At 49.7% G+C, this 25492-nt stretch overlaps 13 protein-coding genes across 13 annotated transcripts; 5 read left to right on the top strand and 8 right to left on the bottom strand.

Annotated features, from left to right (window-relative positions):
* Positions 1 to 163: 163 nt before the first annotated feature.
* On the top strand, positions 164 to 1361 carry ACHE_70909A (TauD/TfdA family dioxygenase; the record flags this gene model as incomplete). Its single annotated transcript, XM_043283293.1, has 3 exons — positions 164 to 254; positions 303 to 882; positions 938 to 1361. 3 exons carry the CDS (start codon positions 164 to 166, stop codon positions 1359 to 1361), a joined length of 1095 nt encoding a protein of 364 aa, XP_043140588.1.
* A 155-nt stretch (positions 1362 to 1516) lies between these two features.
* ACHE_70908S (putative isoamyl alcohol oxidase) lies at positions 1517 to 3376 on the bottom strand (the record flags this gene model as incomplete). The annotated part of the gene is made up of 2 exons (XM_043283292.1): positions 1517 to 2849; positions 2898 to 3376. 2 exons carry the CDS (start codon positions 3374 to 3376, stop codon positions 1517 to 1519), a joined length of 1812 nt encoding a protein of 603 aa, XP_043140587.1.
* Positions 3377 to 4038: 662 nt separating this feature from the next.
* Positions 4039 to 5919, bottom strand: ACHE_70907S (LipA and NB-ARC domain protein; the record flags this gene model as incomplete). Its single annotated transcript, XM_043283291.1, has 1 exon — positions 4039 to 5919. One exon carries the CDS (start codon positions 5917 to 5919, stop codon positions 4039 to 4041), a length of 1881 nt encoding a protein of 626 aa, XP_043140586.1.
* Positions 5920 to 6554: 635 nt separating this feature from the next.
* On the top strand, positions 6555 to 8084 carry ACHE_70906A (uncharacterized protein; the record flags this gene model as incomplete). The annotated part of the gene is made up of 3 exons (XM_043283290.1): positions 6555 to 6893; positions 6943 to 7199; positions 7247 to 8084. The coding sequence occupies 3 exons, from the start codon at positions 6555 to 6557 to the stop codon at positions 8082 to 8084; spliced, it is 1434 nt and encodes a 477-aa protein (XP_043140585.1).
* A 1140-nt stretch (positions 8085 to 9224) lies between these two features.
* Positions 9225 to 9677, bottom strand: ACHE_70905S (uncharacterized protein; the record flags this gene model as incomplete). The annotated part of the gene is made up of 1 exon (XM_043283289.1): positions 9225 to 9677. The coding sequence occupies one exon, from the start codon at positions 9675 to 9677 to the stop codon at positions 9225 to 9227; it is 453 nt and encodes a 150-aa protein (XP_043140584.1).
* Positions 9678 to 10773: 1096 nt separating this feature from the next.
* Positions 10774 to 11202, bottom strand: ACHE_70904S (uncharacterized protein; the record flags this gene model as incomplete). The annotated part of the gene is made up of 1 exon (XM_043283288.1): positions 10774 to 11202. The coding sequence occupies one exon, from the start codon at positions 11200 to 11202 to the stop codon at positions 10774 to 10776; it is 429 nt and encodes a 142-aa protein (XP_043140583.1).
* Positions 11203 to 12146: 944 nt separating this feature from the next.
* On the top strand, positions 12147 to 13693 carry ACHE_70903A (ankyrin repeat domain-containing protein; the record flags this gene model as incomplete). The annotated part of the gene is made up of 2 exons (XM_043283287.1): positions 12147 to 12252; positions 12309 to 13693. The coding sequence occupies 2 exons, from the start codon at positions 12147 to 12149 to the stop codon at positions 13691 to 13693; spliced, it is 1491 nt and encodes a 496-aa protein (XP_043140582.1).
* A 593-nt stretch (positions 13694 to 14286) lies between these two features.
* Positions 14287 to 14496, bottom strand: ACHE_70902S (uncharacterized protein; the record flags this gene model as incomplete). The annotated part of the gene is made up of 1 exon (XM_043283286.1): positions 14287 to 14496. One exon carries the CDS (start codon positions 14494 to 14496, stop codon positions 14287 to 14289), a length of 210 nt encoding a protein of 69 aa, XP_043140581.1.
* Positions 14497 to 16346: 1850 nt separating this feature from the next.
* On the bottom strand, positions 16347 to 17138 carry ACHE_70901S (uncharacterized protein; the record flags this gene model as incomplete). Its single annotated transcript, XM_043283284.1, has 1 exon — positions 16347 to 17138. The coding sequence occupies one exon, from the start codon at positions 17136 to 17138 to the stop codon at positions 16347 to 16349; it is 792 nt and encodes a 263-aa protein (XP_043140580.1).
* A 167-nt stretch (positions 17139 to 17305) lies between these two features.
* ACHE_70900S (uncharacterized protein) lies at positions 17306 to 18616 on the bottom strand (the record flags this gene model as incomplete). The annotated part of the gene is made up of 1 exon (XM_043283283.1): positions 17306 to 18616. The coding sequence occupies one exon, from the start codon at positions 18614 to 18616 to the stop codon at positions 17306 to 17308; it is 1311 nt and encodes a 436-aa protein (XP_043140579.1).
* A 299-nt stretch (positions 18617 to 18915) lies between these two features.
* ACHE_70899A (GNAT family N-acetyltransferase) lies at positions 18916 to 19612 on the top strand (the record flags this gene model as incomplete). Its single annotated transcript, XM_043283282.1, has 2 exons — positions 18916 to 19315; positions 19371 to 19612. 2 exons carry the CDS (start codon positions 18916 to 18918, stop codon positions 19610 to 19612), a joined length of 642 nt encoding a protein of 213 aa, XP_043140578.1.
* Positions 19613 to 21771: 2159 nt separating this feature from the next.
* Positions 21772 to 22783, bottom strand: ACHE_70898S (phytanoyl-CoA dioxygenase family protein; the record flags this gene model as incomplete). Its single annotated transcript, XM_043283281.1, has 3 exons — positions 21772 to 21887; positions 21982 to 22414; positions 22490 to 22783. 3 exons carry the CDS (start codon positions 22781 to 22783, stop codon positions 21772 to 21774), a joined length of 843 nt encoding a protein of 280 aa, XP_043140577.1.
* A 477-nt stretch (positions 22784 to 23260) lies between these two features.
* On the top strand, positions 23261 to 25230 carry ACHE_70897A (uncharacterized protein; the record flags this gene model as incomplete). The annotated part of the gene is made up of 3 exons (XM_043283280.1): positions 23261 to 23707; positions 23773 to 23932; positions 24002 to 25230. The coding sequence occupies 3 exons, from the start codon at positions 23261 to 23263 to the stop codon at positions 25228 to 25230; spliced, it is 1836 nt and encodes a 611-aa protein (XP_043140576.1).
* Between the last annotated feature and the right edge of the window lie 262 nt (positions 25231 to 25492).

Raw genomic sequence — 25492 nt, 5'->3', positions numbered from 1 at the left:
ACTGGAAGCGGTATGCCGCATTTTTTATGGCTGCAATTGACCGCTACTCCAACTATACACCCTGTACACTGACGTATTCGCCATCCGCTCATCCGCTGAGCTTATAAGGGTATAAAGGCACTCGATCCATTGTTTCTTACCAACCCCTCACCACTCAACGGAGATGACCATCGACATCCGCCCATTGACACCTCCAGGCTCCGATATCAAATTCGGTGCGGTAGTCGACAACGTCGACCTCGAGAACCTCACCGGTACGCCACCCAACAATTGACAACAGGTAACCGATGCTAACGAAACAGACGCCACCTTCAACACGATCCACGACGCACTATACAAAAACCTCGTCCTCGTCTTTAAGAACCAACACCACCTCACTCCCAAAGCTCAATATGCCTTAACCCAGCGCTTCGACCCATCATCCACCTCCTACGGACACGGCAAGACCCTCGACAGCAAGCGGAGCATCCTGCATCCAGATCTGAAGACCGTCCCGCACCAGCCGCAGGTCCAAATCATCGGACATGGACATATCGACTCCTATGAGGGATTGGAAAAAATTCAGCTGAAACACCCGCACCATCGAACTTTTCATCGGGATCCGATTCCCCCAGAAGACGATCATGATTTCACGCGGTTCTATCGGTGGCATATCGATGCTGCGCTGTACGATCTCTACCCGCCGAAGGTAACCACATTACTGGCAGTGCAGGTCCCCAAGGGACGACGACAGACACTCCGCTACGACGACGGAACGGGTGATATACTAGACGTACCACTCGGTACGACGGCGTTTGTCAGCGGTGAGACGATGTATAACCGGCTTTCCGAGGAAGAGAAGGAGTTTGTGCGGACGAGTAAGATTGAATATGCGCCGCATCCGTATGTCTCTCCCCTGTCCCGATATCCGTCTACTCGTGCTGAACAATGTAAACAGATACATCTGGATGAGCCCCGCCCGCGCTCTCCCCACCGGTCTAGGCCTTCACTCCGAAGGCCTCGAACTTTCCGACTCCGAATTGCCCCCCATCGATCCCTCCAAAATCATGACACTACCAATGATCTGGAAGAACCCCGTTACCGGAAACCCAGCACTACAAATCCACCCTTCCGCCGTGCGGAAGATCCACCGTGACGACGGGACGGTGATCGACGACCTGAAAAAGGTGCGAGAGATTGTATATAATCTGCAGAGGCCGGCTATTTCGCCGCGGTACGTGTATGCGCATGATTGGGAGGAGGGGGATTTGGTGCTGTTTAATAATCGGGGTGTGTTGCATTCGGTTGTTGGGGCTTTTGGGGATGGGGAGGTTAGGTTGTTTAGGCAGTGTAATTTGGCTGCGTCGGAGGGTGTTGAGTAGCTGTATTTAATACTTTAAGACTTCCATGTTGAGTATTCGAACGATTCCAATTAGCTGATCTCGATCATCTGCGTAGATCCGAGATGTATAACAAAGCAATATCAAACTTCTACCTACTATACAGATCAAACTACTGTAAAACTCTATACGACCACTCAATCAACCCGACAAAGCAACCCCGTGTCCAAATCATAATCCCACTGATCACTCCCAACCCCATTCCGCACAAACAAACTCCCACTTGGATCATACTTCATCTTGATCTTCAACAACTGATCATAATAAACCCCATAAAAGTCCTTCTTCCAATGTGTGTTAAAAGTATTCGCCTCGTTCATATACGCCCCCGTATCCGGTGCCCACACTCTCCAATATGCCTCGCGGTGCGTCTCAGACCATCTCCCTGCCTTTGGGAGTTCGACGCTAGGAACGCCCGTTACGTTGATTGGCGCTCCGAAACTGAGAACGTGCGCGTAGACGCTCCGCCAGACGGGGTTCACCGCGCCGCGAAGGTGAGAGGGCACGGTGCGAGGGCCGCGGCCGCCTTGCAGGCCGAAGAGAAGCATGGAGCCGTTTTCGCCCTCGACGAAGTTCTGCAGGTGTCGTTTGAGGTCGGGCATTGGGAGGTTGGTGAGTTCTGCGCGGCCGAGGAGGCGGGAGGACATCAGGGAGGAGGATACACTGGCCGTTGGGGAGCTGTTTGTGCTATTGAAGAAGGCAAGGAAGCTCGGGTAGGACTGGATTGCGCCGGGTGTTGCGATAATGGAGCCGGTGCGGTTGCTTGCGGCGCTGGCTTTGGCGGCTAGGGATTGGAGGACGTCATGCAGTTGGGTTTTCGTCATGTTGTAGCCGTAGAACGAGGGTGCGATCACGGCGCCGGGGACGGTGTAGTTGGCGCCAACCATGCTCTTGCCGGTGGCACCTGCGGCGACGTTAATGGTACCTGCAAGGGGCAGAGAGTCCATGAGATCAGGGATACTGCTCAGCACCGCGGTGACTGCGCTCCAGGCCTCGTCTGCGCTGGCGTTGCGAGCTCCGTACACGCTCAAGCTACCGGTAACCACGTTCGATGGCGCAGGATGACTCTTCAGCACGTACTCGGTGACAACACCATACTGTCCAGCACCTCCGCCCTTGATCGCCCAGAAAAGATCCCGGTTCTGGACATTGTTGGCCGTCAGCACTTGACCGTCTGCCGCGACAACCGTGGCCTGAAGGATCTGGTCGGCGCCCAGACCAAACTGGCTGGAGAGAGGACCGTGACCTCCTCCTTGGAGATATCCCCCAAGTCCAACACTGTGGTCACCGCCACCAACCACGACACGGTTGAGCTGGTTGGCAAAGCCGTAGAGCACGCTCCAGGTGTTTCCACTGCCGGTGACAATTGCGCTTTCCGTACCGTTGCCGTCGGGAAGGGGCCATTGGGGATGGTATTCGATGTTGCGGAGGGCGTGCGTCCAGATACTCAAAGCATATGCGCCGCTCGACCTGCTCGTAAGTCAGCATCTCATTCTCAACAGAAATCAAACCACGTACCGTCCGTTATAATCGTGTCCAGTCCCCTTAACCACAACACGAATATCCCGCTTCGTCGCCCACGCAACAGCGACAGCAACCTGATGCTCAGTCCTCGCCTCGACGATGTACGACGGTGAACCACCAACAGCACATCCTTTGCTCGGGTTGTAACCCGATACACCAGGCGGAAGACAGGAGTTGTTAGCGTACATCGGCGAATCGATCCCCTCCGGCAGTGCAGCCTGGTACTCCTCATAGCTCCAATTCTTGCGCACTTCGTCGCAGGAGTTGGAGACATTGAAGGGATTTCCGGGGTAGCATGCGGAGGCTGCTGGCGCAGTTCGGATAAGGGTGCCGTCGATGGATGCGTTAAGGGCTTGCCATTCGTCGATGGAGGGCCAGGAAGCGTCCAGGGGGGAGGACTTGCATTGCGGGCGGGCGAGGGCAATGCCCGGGGCAAACAAGGAGAGAGCAAGAAGTTCGAGGGCTCCCTTCATGATTCCGAATTAGACAGAGTGTGCTTTGTTCTGGAAAACTCTGGCACATGTGGACGAAAGTATGTTTTTATCCCCGTCCAACACGAGTACGATGCGATTTCCCAAACAGTCCTGGGGATCAATATGCTATTGAAGCTTAAAATAGATTGCAACGGCGTCTTTTATCATTGGAAGACCAAAAGTCGGGTCCCGATCAATGTCCCCTAACACGACCCAATTGTCGTATTGGGAAATCATATCGTATTCGTGTCCCGTTTATGCTCCGGGTTCCACACCCTATTTTCTTCGATAATTTCCAAGCATACATACTCGTATGAACGCAATAGTGGCCATTAGAGTGATGCTAGGCTGCCGGACTGTTGCAACACCTGAGTCGAGCCGATATCCCAATGTTGTCTAATCACGAGTGACAGCTTGTTATCTGTCCTCGTATCTGACATCGATCCGGCACGGGAGATGCAACTATCGAGCCCACTTTCCGTCTGTGGTAAATGGTCGTCATCCGGTCAATCTGGTCTGCGTTGCAGCATACGAGGGATGTACAGACTGCATTGTAAGTAATAAAATTGACAGTATGCTATTAGTATATAATCAAACGACGAAATTACAACAGTGTATCCCAATGCAAGTATATACAAGAAAGATCAATATAGAACAAGGAATCACCTCACAATGTAAAATCCATTCACGGTTACCTGCTGATCCATCTTCTGCGCCGTCTCAGATCGAACCCCAATCCAATGCAATGGGGTTTTCTCAAGCCGCGTCCACGCAGCAGCATACCCGCCTCTCGTACGATCCAACAAGCTCATGTTCTCCTTCCGAGATTCGAGTGCCGACCTTTGAATGTTAGGTCCCCACGCAGGATGATCCAACACGGCCTGTGCGTACGAAGCATCGCAGGTGTCCGCGAATCGGGCCGCTTCTGCAGCGGCCTGTCTGGCTTCAAGGAGTTCCTTTTCAGAGGCTGCGTTTGGCGGCGGCATCTCCGGACGAATGAAGCATAGTACTCGTACTTGCACTTTAACCTGCGGCGGAAGCGGGATGTCCTCAAGAATACGTAGAGTGGTGGTTCGCTTTGTGATATGTGACATGTCGACCCTGGCCATCGTAGACGAATTCACATTTAGAACGGAGAGAACGCTCTGATGCCAGTCGCTGGCGGGCTTGCCCTTCTCATCTGATTGATGAAAGCGAGCCCAGCAGATGAAATGCCCATGAAGTCGTTCTAGGACCGTATCCGCGACTTTAGTGAGGTTGATTACCGGCCAGTCTTGCAGCTCGTATTGCGGTGGTGCGGCAGTTGGCTCCCACCTAGCTTTGAAGTCCATGGGAAATGGCGCTACTGGGCCTTGGTCCAAGTTTCCCGGATCGCCCTGAGCCTTGGTGCCCTCATCATCCTGACCAGTCGGGTTCAAAAAAGACCCAACACGGTCTCCTAAGCCGGCCAAAGAGAACGCCGTTTGTCCAGCTGTTTGTTTGACGGCGGAAGGTTGGTACGACTGGACTTTGTTCTGCACCCTTGAAGCGACTGGCGACAAGAATGTCTGCGCCACTGTTTGCGCATATGAACTGAGCACCATCGCCCCAAATTCCAGTGGAAGGGTACTCAGACTCGCACCACGAATGGAGCTTGGATCCGCAGAAGTCGACAAAACACGGAACACGGGACTGTAGCACAAGACCTTTTTCTTTACGTCCTGACATAAAACAAGCTGGAAATAACCATCTCCCGCCTCGACGGGGATTCGCGCCATCACGGTCTCCCGTAATTGGTGTGCATCTCGAACTCTGGCCGGGGCCTTTTTGCGGAATTTCGTGATATCGCGCTGCCAAGCCCGTTCACTCGCTGGGTCGACCTGGTCCGCATGCAGAGCAACGGACGGGGTGACATTGACCCAGTCGCCATGAAGCCGGAAGAGTGCCTTGGCTTTCATGCCCGTTTTGCCTGTGTACCCCTTGCTCTGGAGCCAGAGCGTGCGGTCCGAAGGGAGAGGAGCATCTGAGAAGATGGATACTGTGACGGAAGTGGTGCTACCCCGGTAGAACACGATACCATGCGAATGGCGCAGGATGGTAAAGTGCTTGCTTGACTCTGTTGGATGGTTGATGAGGCCACCGAGGAAATGGCACGCTTCCCCGTATGCCTTTTGGACGGCAGATATAGACGATGACGCAGGATCATTGTCAGTCGCAGCTCGAGGTACACCAGGTGACGGTGTTGATGGTCTCAATGCAGCCGAACTGTTGGTACTACCTTCACGCAGTGACACCTTTGGGAGCGCGCTGGTCGAGACGTGGCTCGTTAAAGGGGGGCGCGGCGACAGCAGTAGCGGTGCAGCGGATGATGAACCCCCCGACGTTTTGGGACGAGGCGATGGACCTGAAATGTGCAGCAACGGTGGTTTCTGCCTCGCGTCATCCGAAGCGTTCCCGTTGTCCGCATTGGCTGGAGCAACCGGCTTACGCTTGATGCGGTGTTCCAGGGGCGGAACGCTGGGACCACGTGGAGAGAGGTGCAATTGAGAATCAGAGAAAGCCATTGCGAACGCCTAGGGTGAGCATGATGCTACTTGACGCGATTAGGGTTCAGAATCGTGTGTTATCTGATCTACCGCACTGTATAGAGACTCCGTACTCCGAGTAGACTCCGATTCGGTTGAATGCGAGATCGGCGGGATCGCGACTGAGTCATCATTGCATAATTCTTGCGTGCACAACTATGAAACTTGATTCGCGGTGTACTCGCCTTGGCAGATGTCAGTTCATAACTGTTGTATGTCTCTATCGTTCCTGTGCCGTGGCGAAGAAAAGGAACGAAGAAGCCCATTCTAAGCTTCCATGGGCAGCCAACCACATTGCGGATTTACCAGGGACCAGTCTGTTTGGGCATAGCCATCATCTCTGGTCATGCAGATTCAATTCTGTAGTATTTCCAGCCAATCACGATGCGTCTCTGCTGACCTTCCTTTTTAAGCCGGCGATCATTTTTTTTCCATGATTTTCGGTGCCGTTGTTCTTGCGCTCTTCTCTCCTTCCTTGTTCTTACCAGTCTTGGATTGCATCGTACTGCCGTCAACCCTCCACTCTGGCTGGTATCCAGAGTGCGGTTAGCCTTAAAAGCGGACACTTAGAACAACGGGAGGAACATATTGCCCGTACCACTGGATAGCAAAGCATGACAGTCGACACCTCGTCCGAATCACAGTCGCCCGATCGGAAGCTCCACGAGGATGGCGTCTCGACATGGGACCATGACTCTCGCAATCCCTACAATTGGCCGACGTGGAGGAAATGGCTTACCATGTGCATCTCCTACTGGGTGACCATTCTGGTCGGGATCAACGCGACTTCGTTCACCACGCCTGCAGAAGCCCTGTCGGCGGAATTCAACATCGACAATAGCTTTTTCGAGTTCAGTTTCTTTGCCGTAACTTCGTGGAATTTCACTGCGGCGGTTGTTCCGCTGGCGACGTTGCCGATGATGGAAACCTTCGGATTCCGGATAGGGTATACGGTATGTCCAATTTCACCTCTGACGAATGTTCTGATGCTAACGAAGCCAGGGAGCATTTATCCTGTTCTTTATCTTCATCATCCCGCAATGCGTGGCCGAAAACTACGCAACGCTTGTGGTTACTCGTGTCTTTGCGGGTGCTTTTGGCGGCACGGTCCAGAATGCTGCTGACGGTATTGCAGCGAATATGTTCTTTACGGCACAAGAGCGGATCCTACCGCTGACGCTTTATGCGTTTGCATTAATGTTTGGGGTTACTATCGGTCCTGTATTGGGCGCTTTAGTGGAGCCGCTGGACTGGCGATGGTAAGCTGTATTCACTTGAACAAAATGGACGAGACTAACGAGCACAGGGTATTCTGGGTTCAATTGATCATCAATGGAGCCACGGTTCCTCTTGTCCTTTTCGGTTTGAAAGAAACCCGGGGCACAGTCATTCGGTCCAAGATCATGCCAGACGAGAAAGGAGACAACGACCAGCCTAGCGCTTTCACCACGCTGAAAGAGACTGTTGTTCGAGCAGCAATGCTCTTGACCACAGAGCCCACCGTTACATCATTCACCATGTGGTCCGCTTTCTCATTCGGTCTGGTCTTCATCTCAACCCAATCAGTCCCCGTCGTCTACGCAGGCGTATACGACTGGCCCATCTACAGCGGCGGACTCGTACAAGTTGCCATCGCGATTGGCGAAATCATCGGAGTCATCGCCTTTCTTTTCCAAAATCAAATCTACATCCGCAGCGCTCCCCACAACCCCGAGAAACCCGGCGTCCCCATCCCAGAAAGCATCCTCCACATCTCGATCCCCAGCACCGTCTTCGGCCTCTCAGGCGGCCTCTTCATGTACGGCTGGAGTACTCTCGGCTCCCACTGGATCGTTCCTACAATCGGCCTCACACTGATCGGTTTCGGAATCATGACAATCGTTATCTCGGCCAGCGTCTACGTCACGGACTCGTACGCCGGCTACGCAGCTAGCGCGATTGCAGCGGTGGCTTTCGGCGAGAATACGTTTGCCGCATTCTTACCGCTTGCTGCGAAACCGATGTACATCCGCTTGGGGTATCAGTGGGCTAGTTCTTTGCTGGCATTTGTCGCATTGGCGTTGGCCTTGGCGCCGACGGTGTTGTTGTGGAAGGGGAGGGCGATTCGGAGTAAGAGTAGGGCGATTCAGAGGATGTCGCTTTGATAGCATCGTGTTGTCTTCGGTGTACATAGAATTCGTACATAGTGATTAGACTGGATTGTCACGGACTTGGAACTAGTAGATAAAACGAATAATATTCATATCTAAACTAGGTAGCCTATACAGGCACCACCAAGGCACCACCACGGTGCAGTGATTGTCATATCATTGGACACAAAAGACTGCTCACACTTTTGCCGATGTAGATGAATATATAGATGTGAATGGCTATCTAAGATATCTATGACCGTCTTAAAGAAGAGAGAAGATGGCTAAGGCTGGGCTAGGACGTGCTGGGGGATACAGATCAGCAATGATACCGCGACTTTGGCGTCCCGCTCTCACGTTGGGTCTTCAATTATCACCACCGACTACTATTTCCGCCAGTAGGTCATCAGCCTGCTGATCAGAGCCTAGCAGTACAGTCAGCTTGTTTATTTGTGTTTCCTCTTCTATTACCGTGCATTTTAAAGATATGCCATTCACGGGTTGAGACTTGGGAAGAGTGGCACCGAGCAGGCAGCGCAGGTGAGGAGTTCTCTCTCATTAGCGTCTGATCTCATTCCCCAAAGATCTTTTTTGAGCTTCAGATTAACGAATCAGCAGGATGTCGCTTCATGCATTTGGCCGGGGTGGACGCCCGCGTGCTTCGTCTGTCGGCCTCGTCGCCTTCCGCTTCGACTACAAGAATGTAAACGAACCAGCATTGAAAGAAAGCGAAGGCTCGATTCTGCTAAGACAGTGACACTGCTGTCTTGGATATCTGTGTCTATGATTATCGCGCCCGCGTGCCATGATTTTCAATACAGTCACGGATGTGTGTTTCGTGCCGAAATTTCTCACCCCATGTTGTGATCATAGCCTTAGCAGTGGAATCCGTATCAGCAGCTCTGCAAATACATGTGAAAGCCTTTGCTGCTCCTATGTAGCTTATATCGTCTTATTAGGATATTGCTCAGTACAGCATGTTTGAAATAATCAATGTATTTCCCTTTCTACTTACGGCCTTCCGTAGATGCTAAAAGAGTCAGAACGGTGGAGGCAAAAATCCCTGACTTTTCCAAACCTCTCTCACGATATTCTTTTTCAACATCGCGGCGGTGTATACGAAATCGAGTTCAGTTGCGGGAGAGCTGGGCTTCTTCAGGGGAATGGTTTCCCGATGGTCGTTATGGTGGTGTTAGGTCCCGGAGTGATGACGATCTCTTGGCTCTTCGCCGGTACCTTTTGGTCATCGTTGCCAGTGCCTTCCATATCCTCCTCAATGTCCTGGTTGCCGGCCTGGTAGGTGGCTTTGGTAGACTCTTTAAGGGCAGCATGTGAAGGCCGGGGCTTGCGCTGAAGCTTCCACTTCTCGACCACAATCCAGGGCTGAGTTCGGCGAATACACATGATCACTCCGATCTTCACCTGGCCTTCCGAGCTGGCGAACCACCATTTGGCGACAATGAGGAGACGGGGGAGTGCCTCAGAGAAAGCGACTTCCAGAAGTAGGGTTGGCCACTTGGCGTCGCTTCCCGGGGTTTGACGTCGCGGCATCCAGGCCGAATGATCCTCATTCGAGTCCTCATTCGAGTAAGGTGGTCTTTTGAACATCTCAGATCCAATTGCAGTCAGATCATATCTGACGCCTTGCCTCCTATCTCCTCTCAGTTCAGAAAGTCGAAGCCCCTGGACACGATTTCGTGCGGACGCTTCGGAAATTTGACGATGATCGTGCGAATGTCAACAGAGTAGAAAGAACGCATGCAAATTGCTCCGCGAAGTCGCGGCCTTTCAGTCATTTGATCAACTAATGAGGGGGACACGCAGGAGAAAGTCACGTATTCCCATTCCTGTTCCTCCTCAAAGTACTTGGAGAGAGTGCAGTCTTGATGGCCCGGGCATTTATGGCTATCTGTTAGGGGCTAAGCCCGCAGTGCTAACAACTAGCTATAACACAAGGGGTTTCGTTGAAAGAAAGGACGAATGTCCGCTCGGACAACTCTATATACATGTGTGCGCCGTGCGGAGTGGATATCCCATTAGTAATCTCCCGTCGTCTCGCCCATTAAGCATACCCGTTTATGCGACAGGCGCAGCCTGTGACACTATCATCTGAATTGTGCCTGTGAACGGCCCTTCCAAACATTTCGTTCTTCGCAAACTTGGGCTTTGGATCCCTTCCGAGATCATAAAAAGGCCTGCCCAGAACCGATCACACAAGTTAATGTCACCTTCAACTCTATTACGAAGAATGTTGGTAGTATGAGCTATTGCTGCAAATTTATCAATATAAGCCTATTCGCTATAGAAAAAGTTACATACGACCATAGGGTGTGGAAAACAGGGCTTCCCGTCCGCTCAGCCGTACTTAAGCCACACGCCGGCCGGTTAGTAGTTGGGTGGGTGACCACCAGCGAATCCCGGCTGTTGTATGTTTTTGTTTGTTTTTCCCCCTCACTGAGAAATTGATGACTTTTGCCCTTTTCTCTTTGCTACTTAAAGGTGATGCCTTCAGAGTCGAGGGTGAGCCTTGGGGTTATCAGTAGACTGCGGCATAACCGCGGTTATGGGTATCAACCTAATGCCCATGAGTACCCGCAAGATATCTGCGGGTAGTAAGATGATAACCATGGCCGCCCGCTTGCGGCCACGGTTGCGGGTACCCATGGGGATCTGCGGTTATGCCGCAGCCTAGGTCGTTCACATCTCAACCCTTGACCATTTGCTTGTCACTCTTGCCCAGCTTTTGGTATGCTCCGTCGATTATCGATTTGGTCCCTTCATTCACAATATTGGAGCGAACAATCCAATGGAGATCATCCTTTTTGTTACCAGCTAATTCATAACATACCTGCAGCATGATTTCAGCTGGTAGAAGTTGGTTTTTTACCTCGTTGTGGTCCTGATTCTTGAAGTTAGACTTTGCAAGGATGAGGCCATGACTTGGAATATAGCCGTTCTGTGCCACTGGACGTTGGAGGTTGGGTTTCTTGATCTGGTCATTGGAGAATATCGATACTGATTGGTATTTATCCTCTTTTGTGAGTCCAAGGAGATCCAGGACTTCAGGAGGCCAGTATCCACCATCTGAGCCAAACCTGAGCTCCTTCGTCAAATGTCTACCAATCACCTTCATGGTAATGGGTTTTGTAGCTGGCATAATTGGTAGATTTCTCAGGGTTTTTCAGTTTCGCTATATTGCGTTTGCCAGTCAATATAGCATCGCTCCATACCAGGATGTGTGTAGGAAAGCGACGATGTACATAGCGTTCACCACTACGGCGGCTTACCCGGCCGCCCCGCAGGACCTGCCGCCACTCGGCCTATGGGGCTGACAGATGCGTGTATGAACAATAATAATAATAATAATAATAGCATCACTCCAGGAGAGTTCCTCGTTGTTGGATCGGGATTTGCGTTTGACGAGTCCGTCTTGCGGCGCCTTATCATAGGGAAGATCAGAGTTGTACAAGGGTAGGCTGAAACTTGCTGAATGCAAAAATTAACAAAGAAAATATGATTCTGGATCACATGGCCACAGTGTCGATCTATCTTACAATTCCCGAGATCCGTATTCTGGATATCTTGAATAGGAGCAGCACCAGCCTGGTTTATGAGGAGGCCGGCAGCCAAGCTGGTCAGGAGGGCTGGGATGTTGAAACGCATTGTAACTCGAGGGGATAAGAAATGTCTGCATTGCGATTTGAATGGAGAACGTTATTGATTATGGACATTGATTGGGATGGTTGTGGAGAGATATATATTAAGTACTTGGGCCATCAACAGCGACCCTCTGGCACCGCAAGGCAGACTAAACTTATTTCCAGTTCTAGAATTCCTTGAAGCATGCAATATGCCTCATGTTACTCCCCTAGGGGCTATCATTATGGCCCTAGGTCCCATCGTCAAGGCTGATTTTCGGCGGCGGAAACCAAAACCAGATTACCAGACCCACATCGCAACAGTCCCTTTCGCGCCGCAAGATCTCAAGTTCTCAGCAATAAATTGACAAAACTGCTGCTTCCCTACTAATCACTTTGTATTCTGCTTAGCAAAGTTAAACAATTTATCGTCGTGAATATGCACCTTCTCGACCTGCCGCCTGAGGTATTCCGCCCGATCATTGAGGCTTATGTTGCCTCTACATGTTACGAATGTGATTTGAAAAATCTACAGCTTGTCAACAGTAAGTATTTCGTGTGTTACCTCGTTGATCGTGATAACTCAGACTAATTCATGCAGAGTCCTTCTACCGAGAAGTAACCAGAGCCATCTGCACTACGAGGCACTTATTTGCTTTCATCAATCCAGAGCCTTTTCTCCCTGAGTATCTACAATATGTGGTCTACAGTTCAAACAAAAGGGACGACTATCTTGCACGTACCATCAAAAACGTCACCAATCAGCTCATCAAATACGATATTTCTGAACAAAAAGGATCCAGTCCCGATGGCCGAAATCAACGAATCCCCTTGGCTGTATCGCGTGCAGTCATCGACTTCATGGTTGCTGGCCTGGGTTATGTAATAAGAGGAGAACCAACCAGGGCAGTTAGCCCACCCTGTCGAGAAGACCCGGATTATATTGGCCACATCGACGAATATGAATTCGACCGCTCAATGCGCCTGGGAGTTGGCCAAACGTGTGATGCACTAGAGCACATTCTGTCCGCTGCAGCCTATCTTGGGAATATATCACTGGTTGAACATCTGCTTGAACAGGAAGGCGTGGATTTGAATGCTAGGAGCAATATTTTTGGTCCACCATTGCGAAATGCTGCCTTGAAAGGTCATTTGGAGATTGTCAAACTGCTCCTAGATAAAGGAGCAGATCCTGATGGCGGAAGTTACCCCCGCACTGAAGAGGATTACCAGAAAGTAGAGAGGCAATGTGGAAAGGATGTCCTTGAGCGATGTTTCCCTGATATTCTAGACTGTCCTGGCACTGCTCTTGAGGCTGCTGCTCGAAACGCTCATAAAGAGGTTGTGCACCTTCTTCTACAGCCAGAATTTCATATATCAAGGTCATCCTCCAGCTATCGAAAGGCAATCGTCTTTGCGGCTATGGGGGGGAATGCTGATATTCTGAAAATGCTAATTGGGGGTGCAAATTTTGGTACTCTCTCGGAGAACTCACTTCAAACATACTGGGACCGTACACTCCGATATGCAGCATTCTGTGGTAAAACAGAGACAATCCCTCTACTTCTGGATAAAGGGGCCCATATCAACAGACAGTATGAGGATGAGATTAACTTGGGGTTCAGTACCCCATTGGGACTTGCTGCTTTCAATGGTCATAATGAAACAGTCTTGTTCCTCCTACAAAAGGGGGCTGATATCAATGGTGGGTCCCTTCATCCAATTTACATGGCCACCTGCCATGGATTTGCCCGGACTGTGACATTACTTCTGGATCAGGGGGCTGAAGTCCATCCTGTTTACTCCAGGTTCATGGAGAAGGCGGCAGAATATGGAGAAGCCGATGTTGTTCGGGTATTCTTAGCAAGAAATTTACATCAGGTGCCAGGTCGCTTTGATAAAGGGGAATGTGCCCTGGAGATTGCCAAGTCTACTGGACATCCGCGTGTGGTGAGAGTACTTGAAGAGTTCGGGGTCACTGAGTAATGATTTAAATACAACTCGATAATAAGGGTTTTATATTATGTATAGTTAACCTATTGCAATAAAAAAAAAAAAACAACTACCGCGTTGAACCGTCTATAGTCTGCCGTAATTAATGTTATCTACAAACTTAACCTCAATCTTCTTGATCAAAGGATTACCGACGAATTGAGATAAACTTTCCTAATACTCCGTACTATACTACCCAGAGTAACGACTATGACAAGTGTAAATTACTATTAACTAACTTAACGTAATCTACCACCGAGTCGGCCACACCCCCGAACCGGCCACCTGTGTATTGCATATAAAATGGAACCTTTGAGGAATCCAATAACTATCTAAACCAAAAATATTGGTAAACAATATACTCCATACTCGATCCTAAGAAAACAACTCCTTAGCTATCACACTCTTCGCATCAAAGTCCCGCTCATACACAGGCCTGTCGGACTCTGCGTAGTATGCCAAGTGATTCCCCTGGTCCAGTCCACCAGGACCTCGCCCTTGCGCCCAGAAGCATCCGCTATTGCACCCCAAACAGCTGCATATGGCTTGAGCTTTATGTTGTCGCCTTCAAACTGCCTCGGACCATGTCATTCTTGATCAATTCCAATCCAGTCACTGTCGCCACCCTGTGGTTTGTACAAAACGAACGTCATGGTCTCGTCCGACCAAGTTCCTTGATGGAAGTAGTCTTCCGTTTTACTGATGATAACCTCTTCGACAATGGATTCGTCGGTCAGCAGTTTGCTGCAGTGGTTCTCTTCCGCAAAGTGGCCGATGAAAACGTTACGCCCATCCATGACGGTCACGACGGTGCAGCCAAAGAACCCAGTCGGGGAGAATTTCTGGGGAGTATTCGGGCCCAGTGCGTATTTCCTGACATGTCCAGTTGCAACTTGTTTGGTTTTCCAGGGATTTTCTAGATTCGAAGAACTAGTCTGGCTGTTGCTCTGGACTTCGTTCTGGGTGTTCTTGCACTGTCCCTTCTTGGTTGATAGTCGTTTGGAGTACAGAAACTATCGAGCCATGAAAATGAGTGGAATTCTTCGCATCCGAATGCGTTGACTATGGAGCACCACGACCGTTTATCTCAACACATTCTTCTCCTTGACTCTGAAATGGATAAGTTCTTTGCTTATATGGCGATGCCAGAATTCATCACTGAGATGGACGATGGAGACATATCAAGCCCGAAGTCAAAAATCAGTCTACGTAGTTCCTATAGTATGGACTCGTTTTGAAAGTCCCTACATGCTTGATATACCAGATCAGCCAAATACTAGAAATAAGTGGTTCATGAAGTGATACACAGGGAAGGCATTGTTTAGTTGTAGGCCATTTAGGCCATCTTTTACAAGCCAACATAACCTCGGGTTATGCCGATTTAGCGTATGCAAAATTTTCTTCATTTCTTGGCACTTTTTCACATCAAACACACACATGTCTACTCCAACTTATTGATTGCACTCTATTTGCCATATTATACTCTTTTTAGAATTAATAAAGCCTTTAATATGCCGAGGTAACTCATACATATAGATTTCTCGGTGGTTAGTTTGCTCACTTCTCAGAAAATATCATTTTCCAGACGAACCCCCCAGCAATGCGGCCCTTTCCTCTCATGGTCTACCTGCTGAAACACGTGCTCGAATACTACGTCTTATGCTGCTTGGATGGAAGTTCCAGGATATAAGCGAGGAGTGTCAGGTTTCTGTCCGTACAGTGTACAAAATGCAATCCAACCTACTCCGATATGGCAGTATACGGCCCCCCAGCTGCGGAAGTTAGGCCGGGCAAGGAAGCTGTCAAATGCGGATGAGGAGGCTCTCTTTGAATATCTCTTGAGTCAGGGTTGGCACCAGCAGGATGAGCTCGTTTGGTGGCTATATAATGAGCGAGGGGTGCATATTAATCAGTCAACCCTCTCCCGCGTATTCAGACGGCGTGGATGGACTCGAAAAGAACTCCAGCGAATATCATTAAACCGCAGTGATGAGCTCCGGCGGGCCTATATTGATGATATTAGGCAGTTTGGCGCTCAAGATCTCATCTTTATAGATGAGTCTATCTTCAATGAGAAGACTGGTTGGCGTCATCATGCCTATGCCCCTATCGGGCATGAAGCTCGCTATGAAACTGACATCCAACGAGGCAAAACCTGGAGTATATGCGCTGCCATGTCATTAGATGATTGGCTTCCATGTACTGGGATAAAAGAAGGTTATTATCGCGCTGAAAACTTCATTCATTGGCTCCAGAATCATCTGATTCCTGCTGTCAACCAGCATGGTCATGGGCGGCCTATGGTGATAGTGATGGATAACGTCGCCATTCATGTACAAGAGGAGGTTACACAGTTGATAGAATCATCTGGCCATATAATCCGTTATCTGCCTCCATATTCGCCTGATTATAACCCGATTGAGTTGACATTCTCGGTCTTAAAGGCATGGATGAAGCGAAACTGGCCCTTTTATCGCCGTACATGTCAAAGCTATGGTGAATTCTTGGAGATGGCTATTAGAGATAGTCGTTGCGGTCGATATGCTAGGAGCCAGTTCCAACATGCTGCTGCAGGCGTGTATATTGAAACTGAAAAGCTTGATGAATTTCGTCGATTTCTAGCTGACTATGAAGCCGAGCGAATAGATCAGGTATATCGCATAAATTCCGATCCTTCAATGTCTGTTTGATGGCCTAGCTGACCCAAAGTGGCAATAGCTTGAAGCTCTTCCTCATGAGCTTCTTTCTGACGCCGAACATCACGTTTGAATGCCTGCAGCTCCCGCTGAATAAGGCGAGTGAAGCCATCTGAGATGCCTGCCTTTATAGCACGCTGATACATGGGGCTGGCGTCATCCTCCATGTCCTTTAAATCCTGTATCGTCCAATCATTTTGAAATACAATCTCCTTCACTTGATTCCACTTCTCTTTTTGGCGTGGATTTGGCGTGTTGACATTCTTCCAATAGAAAAAAGACTCAAGCAGCTCATACTCATCTGTTGTCTCATCAATTGGGCTAGAACGGCGTTTTTGGGATGCCCGAGAGGCCGCCTGAGGAGTAATTGGAGCGCGAGGATATTGCGCTGCAGGATATTGGCCTGAAATAGGCATCATTGGCCGGGGAGACTGGCCATGGCTGTATGGCATGGCTGCATAGTGGGGAGGCATGTACATCAAGCGTGCATGTGCCAGCTCATGCTCACGTCGTTCTTGCTCCATACGCCTTCGCTCATTTCTCTCCTCCCTGCGCTCCTGTTTTTCCTCCAGGGCATCCATTTGATCATACATACGAGCCTCCAACATCCGCTCATGCATTTGCTGCTGCATTTCAGCTAATCGCTCAAGTGATGACTTCGTTTGTTGGATAAAAGTTTGGCGGGCTGGTTGGCGGGACTGTCTATTTAAAGCACCCTGATGCTCCTCCCAATAGCGAAGCATTTTGACCGGAGGATTTTGAATAGTAGCTTCACCATTTGATATAGCATTTGCCCATGCTTCATGCTGTACAGCAGTGATATTAAAGTGCTTTGTACGCTCGGTTGGATCAGGAAAGCAGTAGTTATCCTTGTTTGTGCAATTTGGATCGTGACAACGCCAACGGTCCATCAACTGGCGTTGAAAGTTGCCAGCAACACGAATGGTATCAAGCCGAGTACTATGCTGCTCTTGCAGGCGACTTGATCGATTTTGGCGCTTTTTTGGAGGGAAGGAAGGGGGGAGCTCGGTATGTCTGAAGAAGGGGGCTCTGGCTGCCGTGAACGCTTCGGTGTTGGTAAGATGGCATCACACTGGACATTTATATCGAAATGGGCTTCAATCATGCCTGTCCGATGGCGACTATGGTGTTTATCTATAATTGATAGTATATGGCTGCCGTTAGCAGTGTCAAAATCATCAAAATCATGGTGGGTGGTGCCACCACGCCCAGAAGAGTGTTTGACGGTAACTCTCCGAGCCATGATTTGATACTCTTCCTCTCCAACCGTTGGAGCAATGGCACTTAGAAAGGCCTTTTCAACATCCTCCATATTGAAGGAACGGCGCTGACTATCAGGCAAGCTCTTCTTCACATATGGCTTCTTGTTGATGCGAATATTCAGGATGATGCCTACAGGATAGTCTGCAGCTCTCATGGCATCCTCTAATGCTGCTTCCAAATCTGAAGTCTCAACTTCTCGAGGCTGCCGTTGTACGCCTTCTGGATAGCGGCGCCGGGCTTCATCTAGAACACGTCGTCCAATAAGCTCTCTATACTTCTCTTTGGCATCATAGAGCGCCCGGGCAGAGGCCTCCTCTTCAGTATCAACATCCCGGTCATCTATGGAGGGTAGATTGTCATCCTCATCAGCACTCCCCTCATCATCCATTTGTCCACTTTCTTCGTCTTCTGGACCATTCTCATCATGATCCTCATTCACCCCTTCTTCATATACTTCCTCTTCATCATATGAGGCCTCTGATGCCTCATCTGCTTCAGTGGTTTCAGGCTCAGTACTCGTAGAGGCAGCCCTACGGTGCAAGGCTTCCTTTTGAGATGACGCGTTGGATTTGGCTGCAGATGATGGCTTCGGCTGGGCATTTTGCAGTGCAAACTGCACTCTTTTTCCAGGAGTAGCTGAACGGCGTGCCTGGGGGGTTGTAGAGCGTCTATTCAGAGTTCTTAAACGTGTTTGCGGCAGCCCAGGAGACGCATCGGCTTCTTCATTTGCACGTGCAGCTCGAGCGGCAGCTGCTCGTCGACGTATGGCTGCAGCTTTAGTGGCAGCAGCACGAGGAACATATACCCCATTGGTATTTTTCCTCCCTTGATAGCCTTCCTCCGGAGGGGGGGATATGCGAGGAATGTGCGTTTTCCGAAGGTCATATACGCGTTGGGGGGCTGGCTGCGGTGTTCGGGAGGCTCGCTTGGGTGGCATGGCTGATAGAGAATATCAGGTGTTTGAATAGCTTCAGATTGGACAAATTAGGCAACTTGAGCTCTTTAAATTGTGTGTCTAACGGGGTAAATGAACTAGAGAGTATACATGTGTATGTTTGGCGCGAAATCGCGCCAAGAAATGAAGAAAATTTTGCATACGCTAAATGCCACTTGCCCCACTAGTTACCCGTCAGCCACTTTAGTCTTACTTCTTACCCCACTATCAAACGAAGTATTCATTTCTTTTTTCTTCTTTTTACTGTCTTGAACACTCACTAGAAGCCCATACGAGAGAAAATGGGACTTTCACTCCGCTATGCCACTGAGGCCGACGCCCCCACGCTGGGCCACATCAACGTGACATGCTTCAACCGACAGGAACTCTGGGGCAGCGCATACCCAGGTCTTGACGACGAGACCATACTGCCTGCTAAAGCGGCGCGCGCCTTACAGAAGCTGGCCGACCCGGCAATGCACGTCGTCGTGGCGGTTGAGACTGACGCCCCCGGCCAGCCGATAATAGGCTACTCGCGCTGGACCATTCCGGGGGCGCCAAGCCCGGTGGAGCTGAGCCCGACCGGCCAGGACTTTGCAGGCGCGGATAATCTGCCTGAGGGAGCCAACCGGAGGGTGTTGGAGGGGTTCCAGGCGAAGTTGAAGGAATGCCGGAAGGAGCACTTGATGGAGGGGGATCTCAGTGAGTATTCCCTGGAAGTTCATTCATATTGAGTGAGTGGATTCTAATGAAATAGTTCTCGACTTCCTGGCTACTCTTCCCCAGTATCAAGGGCGCGGGGTGGCATCAGCGATGTTGCGGTGGGGAATGGAGCAGGCAGCAGAGCGGCGGGTAGGAATCTTCCTGGAGGCGACGATGGACGGGTATGCGCTGTACCGCAAGTATGGATGGGAAGACGTGTATGAAGTGGTCATGGAATATGAGCCGTTGGGGGGAAGGGGGAGTCAGAGACTCATGCTGATGCGGAGGGCGCCATAATCATGCATCATATAGTTACGTTTATCTATAAAGATGATGGAGCCGGAGGCCAATATGTGATTAACTGACTCGAACTGGTATTTGGAACTACAAACATCACCGATATTAACAGGATAATATCGTCCTCCTTGGACTCTTCAAGACCTTCCTCGTCAGATATTCAGACGTATTGACTGTTTCAAAACAGCCGGTTTGAAAAAATATGGGAGGGGAGGGACCTCCTCGAACGGTGGTTTTGGCCCATCTCAAGAGAGAAGCCTTTACCGGGTGTGACGACGGAGGTGATGCGGTTGAGTCATAGACACGATGACCAAATGTCGTACTTAGACGTAGATGCAGCTAGTGTCTCTGTTTGCCTATATTTGGCGCTTACATCCAACTTGGGTCCAGTTTCAAGACGCGCTCGGGCAGATGTGGCGACCTGCTGATAGCCGCGGCTGCAGACAAAGATAAGCTTTGTCTTAAACGTACCCTACCTAGGCAGTATGCTATTCTGCCAAGCTTGTAGGCTCTCTCCCTGCATCGCAGTTGAAGAGTCGGGTATAAACATGCCGTTTCGACCCGGATAGGATGCCTATGTAGACGATAAGCGGGGGTGTACGGAGAAATGTGCCAGGCGGCACGAAAGGGTATCCAATTGGAAAGGGAGGAACGATTGAATTAAACGAAGAGCTAAAGTACAAGAGGGCAATATGGCCAACAGCCTTGAGCTTCAGCATGTGGGCGGCGGTTTTCTCTGTCCAGGACTATTTTTGAAGTGCGTGCGCCCTTTACAGCGCTCGCTATCTCCTCGCGCTGGGCCATAATTGCTGGGTTCTTTTCCAGTTTAGTTGTCCCAACCGCTTGATCCACGGCGTGCGTGTTCATTGTGGAGATAAAAACCATCAAATGTGGCAGAGAGTAGCTATGATGCTTGATGGGCGCGTGGTGGCTAGCAGTGGTGTGGTGGAGTGAATAAAGGTATTTTGTGGATATAAATAATTATCTGTTTGTACTCAAATGGAATGTCTGCTCTTTGTTCGGCTGTATAGAACATTGAAAATTCTAGTGTATATCTTCTTTTTGCGATGAGCTGTGAGTTATCTTGCTGAATGTATAGTTGCATTGGTGTTTTTGAGGGTTCTTTCCATAAACGACGGAGGGAGTTTTCGTGGGTGGAGGCAGCCCATTCAGACTTCCATGCGCTTGCTGCTTCTATGCGGAGGGCTCTTCGAGTGCTAGCCATGAGAGTAAGCTCCTCCACACCGTTGGGTGCTGGGTAATTAGCAGCTTCTTTTGCAAGAGCGTCAGCACACTCATTGCCGTAGATGCCTTCATGACCCGGGAGCCAATACAGCTGTATATCCCAGCCGTGTTCCTGTAGTTGAGATGCAGTGCATGTAATCTCGCTCAGGATATATACGCGCTTAGCCGATACTATTCACCTGCACCGATTCTCCTTTTGCTATATAAGATACCCCCCAGTAAGACGATATTCGCGTTAAAACGATGGTAGCAGCTGGATAGAATGGATCGTCTTAATGAGGTTTGACTGTATTTCCCTAGCTCAGGCTAGGTCAGTTCATGGGTGTCATCTAGGTGGCTACAACACCGAACCACTTGGCATCTTAACATAGCCACGATCGAACACTCCCTCTAATAAAGTGATATAGCATGAGAAAAGTGGACTCCTTTTGTCTTTTCCTCCCATGGATGGCCTGAAAGCTGGATAACTAGAACAAACAAGGTTTGCTATTCTGGCTCCTGGACAAGAGCTGTCATATACGTTTGTATGATTGTACTCGAATATAGACCTAGTTGCCTGCGGGCATCTCTTCCCTCTACACAGCAATGTTTGTGAGTAATAATAAATACTCGCTAGACATCACACTAAGAGAATATAAGCTTCAATGCATTTTTCATCATCCTATCGCCTGATACGATCAACCCGTAGAATATCCGACGCTCATCATCGGGGTGTGGGGAGCGCCGCAAAAGCCTCATCCGGCCACATTTCTCACATGGTTGCTGACCAGGGTTATGTAAATAGTTGGCTTGTCAAAGAAAAATCTAATTTGGTGTGTTCGTCATTATTGATAGTTGTTGAAATATGATCGGAAACCGCTGAGAAAAGAAAGCCAAATGGCTAGCATAAACTTCGCTACATGAGGTGCAAATGTTTAAACGACCGTTTGGCTACTGGCAGCAGGGATAGCAGTTGCATCCGGCTTGGAAAAAGGAGCAGCGAATCCGTATGTTTTGAAGCCTTCTTCATAGCTTTCACCTGGTTCGCGCTCTTTTCATGCGAAAAAAGAAAAAAAAAGTCAGCATCCAGCTCTTCAATTATCAACAAGCAAGCACGCGGCGAGAAAAGAGGAGTCAAGACCTACCATGATCAGGCGGGAAATGAGCTCTCCGATGCGCATAATACTTGCTCCTCAAGTCTTTTCCGTCAGACAGCATATGATAGGTCGCATATAAACTGGCTCTCTTCACATTCGTCTTATTCCTCGCCGACCGATGTGCCAGGTGGCTTCCAAAAATCAACATATCCCCTCTATCTAGCGGAACGGGCACCCAATCCTGTGCACGCTCCCAGGCTTCCGAAATGTGCCCGCCATTCTGAAGCTCGACATTCATCCTGTGTGAGCTGGGAACGACCTCCAGACAGCCATTTTCTGATGTTGCAGCGTCGATGGCGACGTTGGCGGTGATATGTTCGATGCGGCCGATGTGGTCGTAGGCCGGGGCGTCTAGATGGGCCTGGAAGCCATTCCCGAAGGGAAGTTTGTAGTTGATTTTATCTTTGAATAGGAGCATTTCCTGCATGGCACCGGGGAAAAGGTCAGGCATAATACATCCACCTATAAGTTATATGCTTGAATAATGGGGACTTACTTCACCAGATAACTGTTGTAGTAACCACGTCAGGTCTTTCCCGCAAACAAAACTCTTCCATCCCTCATGATAGTCAACAAAATTCTCCGTGCGCATCAATTGCCTTTCGCCATTTGCATTGATCTCATCGTACGGCATCCACTTGCCCTTCACCCGCGGCCACTGGTGCACTTCCGCCTCCCATGCGTTGAGGTCGTCAGGATTGACAATGTTGTGCTCGTGAACGCGAAGGGTCAAATAACCCTTTTCGCGGTAGTGGTCCAGTTGTTCAGAAGTAAGAGTAAGGGAGCTCATTGTGCGTTCCATTTGATTGGGACGTCGCTAACATCACCAGTCTTGGAAGGGAAAAAAAAAAAAAAAAAACTGGGCTTGGTCTTCACTATTTATCATCGTTATAGCTCATTATCTCCGAGCTTCTGCGTGCGTGGTTCCCTGTGTCCCACCATAGGGTCCCGCTCTTCGCACCGATATCTCGCGGTTCGCGCCGGAGTGGATATCGGATACTTGAACGCGGAGTATAGTCGCACTTCGCACCGCGACATCCAGACCCTGCATTCTGTAAGAGAGGCGCACGGGGTGGATAAGCTGATAAGTTAGTGATGACCGCACACCTATAGACTTAGCTTCGGAGGTATAAATATATCCATATGATGCCAGCGCCCACCCCCCAGTCAGCCAATCTACGAATCCTATATCACTTTCCAAACCCACTGATAATCTAGATAGGCATCTCTCTCCCTCCCTCTCTCTCTTTTTTTTTTTATCAAGACAATGGCGTCCCAATTCCAGCCGGTCACAGCGGTTGAACAGCGGGCCCGCGATGTCGTCCGGCAACTGTTCGATTTTATCCTTGCCCAAGGCGACGCAGACTACATTGGCGAGCCCATTTCCCAGCTCGAACACTCCCTCCAATCAGCGCATCTCGCGCGCGAAGCAGGTGCAGACGACGAGACGGTCCTTGGCGCCCTCTTGCACGATGTGGGACGCTTCATCCCGGCTGCGGACAAGATGCCGACCATGATCGCTCCTGATGGAACGTATGTCGGCAGAGCGAGCCATGAGGTTGTGGGTGAAAGATATCTGAGGCACTTGGGCTTCAGCGAAAAAGTCTGTCAGTTGGTGGGTGCACATGTGATGGCGAAAAGGTATTTGACTGCGGTGGATAAGGGGTATTATGATGGGCTAAGCAATGCTAGTAAGAATACGTTGAGAATGCAGGTTAGTAATTTTTCTCTGTTCCCTCTGTAATATCTTGCTTGCTCTTAGTTCTGACTATCGAACAGGGTGGAGTTTATAACGAAACTCAAGTCAAAAAGGCCCAAGAGGATCCCTACCTGGAGGCAAAGCTCCAGGTACGGCGATGGGACGACCAAGCGAAAGTTCCAGGCATAAAGACACCACCTCTTTCAGCTTATCAGGAGCTTGCTGTACGGTGCCTTACTAGTGCGTAATAACAAGTTTAGTTTCCCAGTTTAAAGTCTTTCCGAATTCTAAAGCCCTCCTGTAAGACAGATTCTTCGATGCCTACGGTCGAACTGCATTCTACTAGATACACTCTGCCTCATGCCCCAACTGTTGTTGTCTGCGTCGATGGGTTTGACCCTGAGTATCTTGAACACGGAATTGCGTCTGGAATCATGCCGACTTTCAAATCATTCCTGGAAACCGGTTTCCATACGACAGCCAAATGTGCGATGCCTTCCTTCACCAACCCAAACAACATCTCGATAATTACTGGTGTGCCACCATCTGTCCACGGAATCGCAGGAAACTATTTCCTCGACCCAGAGACCAAAGAGGAGCGTATGATCCAGGACGACACTTTGCTCCGAGGCTCGACAATCCTGCAACTCATGGCTAGTCGCCAGGTGAAAGTTGCAGCAGTAACCGCGAAAGACAAGTTGCGTCGCATAATAGGCCACGGCTTGTCAGATGCAATATGTTTTTCTGCTGAAAAAGCCGGCTCTTCTTTGCTTGCGGAAAAAGGAATTGAGAACGTGGAAGGCTGGCTTGGCTGTCCTGCGCCTTCCCAGTACTCAGCGGACTTGTCTCTTTTTGTTATCGACGCTGGAATCAAATTATTACGGGAAAAAAGAGCAGAACTGCTTTATTTGACACTATCAGACTTTGTACAACATAAGCACGCCCCGGGAGAGAAGGAATCAAATGAATTCTTTGCATCATTGGACCGTCGCTTGCGGGAACTTGTGGATCTCGGAGCCGTTGTAGCCGTAACTGGAGACCACGGCATGAGCGACAAGTGTACCACTGGCAATGCACCAAATGTCTTATTTTTGCAAGATGGGATGGAAGCGAGGTTCGGACCGGGATGTGCCAAGGTGATTTGCCCCATAACGGATTCCTATGTTCGTCATCACGGCGCTTTGGGTTCGTTTGCTCAAGTGTATCTGGGATCACCCGAGTTGTTGCAAACGGCACTCGAGTATTGCCAGTCTTTGCCTCAAGTACAACTGGCCTTGAGCAGCAAGGAAGGTGCAGAACTACTTGAAATACCCCATGATGGCGATATTGTCGTTGTTTCTGTTAAAGACGCGGTTATTGGTAGCCGAAATAAGGACCATGATTTGACGAATCTTCAAGGCCACCGACTTCGTTCCCATGGCGGCCTTGCGGAGCAGGATGTTCCCTTGCTCATGTCACGTCCAGTTAGAGACAAAGCCCGAGCTGCGACAAGGGATTGGCGCAACTATGATGTTTTTGAGCTAGTGCTCAACTGGTAACACCTTGAGCCGTTTTAATGTGTGCCGGGTCTTCTGAATTCGACTTATAAGTGAGAGTGAAAGATCATGCGCGACTGAGAAACCGATGATCCCCAAAAGGGCAATGTAAGTAACATAAAAAATAGACTATAAGTCCTCACCGAGCATCAGTATGTAACCATCTTAGTGAAATTTCCCTCCCGCTATGCCATGTGGAAATGTCGGCATATAGCTGTTTGTCTGCGAAGGCTATAGCCGCTTGCATTCAACCATCGTGCAGTAT

Source organism: Aspergillus chevalieri, chromosome 7, assembly GCF_016861735.1.
Source record: "Aspergillus chevalieri M1 DNA, chromosome 7, nearly complete sequence".
Lineage (NCBI taxonomy): Eukaryota > Fungi > Ascomycota > Eurotiomycetes > Eurotiales > Aspergillaceae > Aspergillus > Aspergillus chevalieri.
The sequence above is the reverse complement of the archived record's forward strand: the minus strand, read 5'-3'. Positions and strand labels throughout refer to the sequence as shown.